General features: G+C 51.4%; 1 protein-coding gene across 1 annotated transcript in view; it reads left to right on the plus strand.

Annotated features, from left to right (window-relative positions):
* Positions 1 to 6,530, plus strand: part of ANTXR1 (ANTXR cell adhesion molecule 1) — a 105,311-nt gene extending 98,781 nt beyond the window's left edge. Inside the window, exon 18 of the mRNA XM_051812060.1 lies at positions 2,080 to 6,530. Within this exon, the coding sequence (XP_051668020.1) occupies positions 2,080 to 2,352 (273 nt within the window). The 3' untranslated portion in view covers positions 2,353 to 6,530. The remainder of the gene's footprint in view (positions 1 to 2,079) is intronic.
* Positions 6,531 to 7,212: the final 682 nt, after the last annotated feature.

The raw sequence follows: 7,212 nt of genomic DNA on the forward strand, positions 1-7,212 counted from the left end.
TTACTTAAAATCTCAGCAAAGTGCATTAAAGCAGAGATAGGAGCCCAGGGAGAGCAAATGGGCCTGGGGGTGCTCTGGGCTGGGGCAGGGAGTGCTTATTGCAGGCTGTGCTCTGCCCTGGTTTGGGCAGCCCTGGAGATGAAGGATGTGTGGAGCATTCCTGCTCCCTCTGGCACTTCATTTGGTGTTGGCATTTGTCCTGTGCAAGGGCTGGAGAACAAGCCCCACTGCACAGCCAGCAGTGGCAGCTCGTTGTGGGGGCCGTGGTCTCCCTGTCCCCCCCCAGTGTTGTGCTGTCAGGACAAACCTGACAAGCCTGAGCCTCGATCCTCAGGGAGGGGCATCACCGAGGGTGTGTTCTGACCATCCCAGGGGCTCTGCTCTGCCCCAGCCCCATTCCTCACAGAGAGCCTGGTTGGACCAGAGGCCGTTCCTGCAGCCAGAAATGCAGGGCTCAGAGGAGCAGCCCAGGGTGGGGGGTCACCCTGATGCACTTCGAGGCACTGGGAAATCTCTGCCTCCCTTAAAGGATCTTTACTTGCCCCAGACAGGCTGAGCTCGGCTGGGGCTGCTCCTCCAGCCCCAGTGCTGGGCAGGGAACCCCTTCCCTCTGAGGGCTCAGGCAGATGTTCCTCCACATCCCCAGAGCACAGATCCCGCTGGCAGAGCTCCTGGAGAGGAGCTGTCTGTGCATCCCTGGGTCAGCCCTTCCACACCAGCTCCCCTCTCCCCTCCTCCCAGCACCACTTCTCCCAGCATCTCCCTTGTTCACTTTGGGCCCTTCCTGCAGAGCATTTGTCCACAGGCTGGGAGGAGATTCAGAGCTGGAGAGAGGATTTAAATGACTGATGTTTTTACCCCAACAAATCTACTCCAACCTGCAGGGGCTCAATGCTCCCTTTGGTGTTTTTTCACCAGGAAAAACATTTACTTTGGGAGAGGAAAGAGGCAAACAGAAAATAAGCCCATGTTCACAAGTCTAAAAAATAAAGAATGGACGCAGAAATCCTCTGGTGCCTTTTAGGATGATTTCATATCTAAAGGAATGAATCCATAATACAATAGTGCTGATTCTGACATTCGAGTATTTACAGTGGGATCTTTTGCAGGTGGAACTTTGGAGAAAAAAAAAAAAGAAAAAAAGAACAGCTCAGAGGGCAAAGGTTTTGTTTAAAAATGTACAACAAACTGTAGCTTAGCACCAAAGAGTGAGAAAAGCAGTTTATTGGCTTCTCACAAGCACTTGAGTATCAAGACATCCCGATGAGGAATTAATGCATTTCAGGAAAAATTCTGAGCAAGAAACTGTCTTTGTTAAACAAACCTTCCCTTTTGCCTGGTTGGTAAATGGTAGAAAGGGACACAAAAGCCAAGCGTGGGAAGGAGACAGAGGCTCCAAAGGGGCAAAGCCCAGATTTTGTGCTGTTGGAAGTTCAAGGCTGAGGTGTGGGAAGAGGCATCTGTGGCTGCAGGGACAGACCATGGGCTGTGCACAGACTCCAGTGCCAGATCTGAAACACAGGAATGGGGGACAAGGACAAGGGGGAATGGCATTCAGCTGATGGAGGGCAGGTTTATATTGGATATTAAGGCAAACTTCTTTACTCAGAGGTGGGGAGGGCCTGGCACAGGTTGCCCAGAGAAGCTGTGGCTGCCTCATCTCTGGAAATGTCCAAGGCCAGGTTGGACAGGGCTTGGAGCAACCTGGGCTCGTGGAAGGTGTCCCTGCCCATGGCAGGGGGTGGCACTGGATGGGCTCTAAGGTCCTTCCAACCCAAACCATTCCCTGATTCTGTGGAAAAGGCTCCTGCAGTGTCAGCAGGACCTGGAGTGCCCCGTGCTGTGCTGGGAAGATCCTGGAGCTGGAGATCGGGGGGAGGTTTCCTCCTGCTCCGCAGCCGGAGCTGTGTCGGGGTGTCCCCCTCGTGTCTCAGCACAGGAGTTGCTCTCCAGCCCTGGGGAGGGCGTGGGGGCCGTGCCCGAGCACTGGCACTGGGGCAGATTTGGGCACGGCCGGGGGTGGCTCAGCGGGGATGTTGCCTCGGTGGTAACTCTGCTTTCCCCGCTCTCTCGTTCCAGGGCCGCTGCATCAACTTCACCAGAGTGAAGAACACCGAGGCCCCCCCCAAGTACCCCCTCAACAACTCGTACCCCCCGTCAGCTCCCCCCCCGGCCCCCATCTACACCCCCCCGCCCCCAGCCCCCATCTACACCCCCCCTCCGCCCAGCTCCCCCACCCCCCACCCCCCCTCCCCGTCCTCCACCCTCCCCCCGCTGCCCCCCCCGCCCCAGGCCCCCCCCCCCAACCGGGCCCCCCCTCCCTCCCGGCCTCCCCCTCGCCCCACAGTCTAGGGGGGTCGGCCTTGCTCCCGTCTCTTCCACGAGTGTCCCAGAGGCTCTTCCAGCAGTACTGTATCACATCCCTCCTGGGGGGAAGGGGGCAGAGGAACCGGAGCCTTCCTGGAACGGGTGACAGCAGAACCAGTGACTCCGTAGGCGTCTTTCTCCTTTAGTTTTCTCCTATTTTTTGACTCCCTTGTGCATTGGTGCCACCAAACTATCGCAGCAAGAAAAGCCAAGAGGCTGCAGGAGCAGGACAAACTCCTGAGTTCCATTCCAGCAAGGCTCTCCCCACTCCTGGTCCTCCTGTGCCCCATCATGGTGATTCCAGGACACACTGGAAAAAAGGAATGGATAACTAGAGCAAGCTCTTTACAAAGGAAGTTCTCCCCGGGGAAGGACTGCAAAAGACTCTTCCAAGTGCAGACATCCCAGCCAGCAACCTGGAGACAGCTGCACAAATGTCCTGGGACAAGGTTGGATGTGTGGCAGGACACTGATCCCCTCCTCCTCCTGCCCCACCTGCCAAGGGAACAGTGACAACAGCACTCTGCCAGCACAGGAACCCTCTAAATGTGGGGAGAATCACTCACAGGCAGCTGTTCCCACGGACCAGGAGCTGGAGATGGGAAGGTATTGGCATCTCAGAGGGTCTGGAAAGGAGAAGGGGTAGGTCTCTGGGGTGTGGATCCGAGGATGTTGGTATGTGGAAGTGCAGGTGGATGAAAATGGAGTGTAACAAGGAAAATTAATTACATGGGAAGATAAAGCAGTCAGGGCATCACAAGGCTGTGACCCCATCCCTGAGGACACCAACAACTGGGGACAGGGCAGCCTGCAGTGCTGCCAGTGGGACAGAGGAGGTGGCAAACATTGAGGAATCTGAGAAAGGTAAGGTTGGCAGGAGAGCCTTTGTGTTCAGTTTAGACAATTATGTACATCCAGTCAATCACCCCACAGCTCTGAAGTGTAATTTAATGTTTCCACTTCAAAGGAGAAGATTCTGAATACAAACCAAAGGTTTGGTGTATCGAGGTCTCCAAATCCAGTCTGCTTGGGCTCCTTGTTCCTGACAGTTTGAAATGGTCACCACTGATGCCTTCCTGTTTCTGTAAATCCCGTTCTTTTGCCCTAGAAATGTTTTCATGTGGATTTTTGTGTTTTCCTTTCCTTTCCTAAATAAGTAGCAGATGCCTCCCAAACTGGGAGTGAAGAAGAGCCAGTGTGCTTACTCACTCCTGTCAGCTCTCCACAGCATCACTCCCATTAGCAGTTGTTGACTAAGGCAAAACTCAGCCCACGGGACTCTCCAGATGGGAATCAGTCTGCCAAGGAATGCACTGGCTGCATTTCTCCTGCTTTCTCCTCACCTCCACGGGACCCCCACCACATCCCTCTGCATCACTCGTGCACACCTGTATCCTACAGCAAACCTGAGCACCTGCCTTTGCATCCCAGAGCCAGAGACGGGTGGGACCACTCAGCATTCCAGCCAAACCTCTGGCTCCCTGGGTTCCTGTCGGGATCAGTTCTCACAAAGCTCTGTCTCTAAGTCATAAGAGATGAACCATCTTTGTAGCTGCAGTTCTGTGGATAGCGAAGGGTTGTCACCTTGTTTTTTACCAGATAAAGAAATGCTTTGCCAAGTACTTCCTTCAGTGCTGTTGGATATATTAATTCTAGCTTTTTCTAGCAAAACAAGAGAAAAAAAGGAAAAAGAAAAAAAATTGCTCAAGGAGGAAAGGGAAGAGAGGAAAGAGACTCAGTGGAGACTTGCCCTGGGCCCCTTTGGGTGGGGACAGGAGGGAGCCCTCAGCACGAGGCTCTGGGTCACTGTCACACACCAGCTTCACCCTCCCCAGGGTCAGGGTCAGGTCTTAGGTGAGATGAACCCCCGTCACGATGGACCCCAGGATCCAGCCCCCAGCCAGGGCTGGCTGTCCTTCCCAAAGGCTCCTCAGCTCCCCCCACGCTGCTCTGGCTGCAGGCAGCACGGAGCAGTGCCCAGCTGGGAGCAAAACCACCAGTTCTGCTGCTCACCCCTTCAGGTTTATCAGCCCCAGGCCGTGGTTGGTTCCACAGGACAACTTTGTGGTTGGCAGGTGGGAGGGAGAAGCTTTAACACCCTGACACAAGTTTGGTTGGATTCCCTCGTGGGATGGACGGGATCTGGTTAGAAAAAGAGCTGTTTGGTTTGGTTTCATGATGGAAGGTGTAAAAACTGGGAATGGTGTAATACAGGATCAATAGATATGGCCCTAACAGATCCTCAGTATTCCAAAAAGGGTGGAAAGGAAGTTGATTTTCAATATGGCATTGGGAATTTTATTTTTTAAGTGTCAATTAACCAATAAATTAGTTAATTGGTTAATTAACCAATAAACCTACTGCTGGGGGAAAAATAAAAGCAGTGTATTCTCCATGACTTCTTGCAGATGTATATAGAAATATTCATTCTCCCCAAAGTAAGGGAAAGAAACCCTACAGATTTAAAGAAGCAAAATAAAGCCTAGATCAAACCTAGGCTAGAAAAACCCTGATTTTCAAATACCCCCTATGCAATCATCCAGTTCGTGAATGAAAAACAAGCTCCAAATTTTTTGTTGTACATATTGTTGCTGCATGCTTACCATATGTTAGATGGAAGCATTTCCTATCCCTTGTGGATAAAAGAACATTTTTCAAGTTGTAGTAAATTATTCTAAAGCCAATGACATTTCATGGCATGTTATCGTATCAAGCTGTGCTTGTTGTATTTTTTCTTTACGGTTGTATTGCTTTGTTTTATAAATGTACAAATATTTCCTGTAGTGACGAACACCTGTTTTACATGGCATTAATTGAGGCACTGCAGCTCCAGGCCACACACCCCCTTGCTCCATTGGCAAAGGGGTCGATCTGGGGTGGGGTCCAGCCAGAGCACAGTGGGGGGACAAAGCCAAGCACTCCCAGTCTGCAGTGGGTTGACTTTGGAGACACTTCCTAATGTTCTCAGAAAAACTGAGAGCATGTTTGGTGGTGAATTTTGTGTTTAGGAAAGAATTCCTCCCTGTGAGGGTGGTGAGGGGCTGGGATGGAATTCCCAGAGAAACTGTGGCTGCCCCATCCCTGGAAGTGTCCAAGGCCAGGTTGGAGCACCCTGGGCTTGTGGAAGGTGTCCCTGCCCATGGCAGGGGGTGGCACTGGATGGGCTTTACAGTCCCTTCCAACCCAAACCATTCTGGGATTCTGTGATTTAGGATCAACCTACATCTGGCTGCAGAAATGGCTCCCAAAAGTACCACATGTGCCTTTAAAATATGTGCTCCCTTTGCGCCAGATCCTAAAGATTGACTTAGGAACTTAATGTGAGGCCATCAAGGGTGAAAACTTGGTCCTGAAATAAACTCAGCTCGCACTGCCAATTAATGCTGTGTAAATGAGGGTGGATGCTGGAGCACCGTGCCTGCCGTGTGGTGCCCTACGTACTCTGTGTCTATAAACCTGTCCTGGAACACGTTGTGTTGCCGTCAGCCCACACCAACCAACTCCCAAGGAAATGTTCATTCCAGAGCAAAAGGGCCTGAGTGATGCTGCAGCTGCTCTGCCATCTCAGAGACCCCAGCAGGTCTCACTGGTTACCAGTTGCTCCAGTCTGGGCTGGTCTGAGCAGCAGTAAAAGTGTCTGATGGCACCAAACCAATAACCAGTCGTTTGGTTTGCTCTGAACAGGTCACTTCGATTCCTCCCGGTGTTTCTCATTCATTCAAAACTCTCTGACAGTGCCTCGCAGCCTCAAAGGACTGAGCAGCTGTGTTTGACAAAGAGGCAGATTATGTTTTATTTTAATTGCCAGAATGTCACAGATTGTTGCTGGCTGCACTTTGAAGTGCTCACCCACATGAACTTTGCAGTTGCCCGAATTCCCTCCCTACTCCTTGGTGTGTGCAGGCATCTTCTGCACTGTGTATTTTGGGGAAGGGGGGTGTCTGGTTTCTGAGGGCTCTGGCAAGACTTGGGGTAACCAGTCGGGGATGTTGACCTGTGTGTGGTGCTGATGCAGGGAAGAAGCAGAATCGACCCTGTTGTGCTGTTGAATTCCATGTTGTCAGCTCAGCCAGTGATGTTTTACTCCCTCTGTTTGTTGCATGTGTCGTGTTAAATTCAGTCATTACTCTTGCTGCCCTTGATGTTACTATTAAAGAACTACACCAGTCTGGGCTGGGCTCTGTGCAGTTCCTTGCCGAGGGAAAGCAAATGAAGCAGGAGAATCCTGGGCAACAGGTTTTCTCAAAAACTGGCTTTTTGTTATCCTGGGGAGCTCGAGCTTGGTGATTTTCTTCCCAGAGCATTTCTGCCTGACATAAAGACTGTTTTCACTGGGATGTGACACAGCCCAAACTGTCACCTCCTCTCCTGGTCCCCAGAGCCTCCCAAACTCCCATTTCACACACGAGCCCTTCCCAGAGGCACTTAGAACAGAGCACAGCCATCAGAAATAACTATTACTAACTCATCTGGGTTTTGCTATGGTTGGAATAGTTTATTCCATAAAGGAGATTACTGGAGCATGAAGAAGTTCAGCCTTAGCACCTGCCCTCTTTCAGCCAAGCACACACACCCAGGCTTTTACCTTCCTCTGGAAAGGTGAGCTGGCACTTCCCTCAGCACGTCCAACCTGGCAAATATGGTCTCAGCCTGCATTTTTCTTACTGTGTTTTATTTAAGTCAAACTTGTAAATGCAGAGAGGGAAGTCACAGTGCTCAGCAGGTCCTGCTCTCACCCAGACAAAAGGTGCTTTTTAAACCAAGACTCAAACAAAATCAGTTGCTTTGCTTAGAAGGGACAGGTGAAAAAAAACCACAGGGGAAGTTAAGCGTGAGCTCAGGAGA

This window comes from Manacus candei, unplaced genomic scaffold (assembly GCF_025592945.1).
Source record: "Manacus candei isolate 608988 ecotype Guabito, Panama unplaced genomic scaffold, ASM2559294v1 h1tg000084l, whole genome shotgun sequence".
Taxonomy (NCBI): domain Eukaryota; kingdom Metazoa; phylum Chordata; class Aves; order Passeriformes; family Pipridae; genus Manacus; species Manacus candei.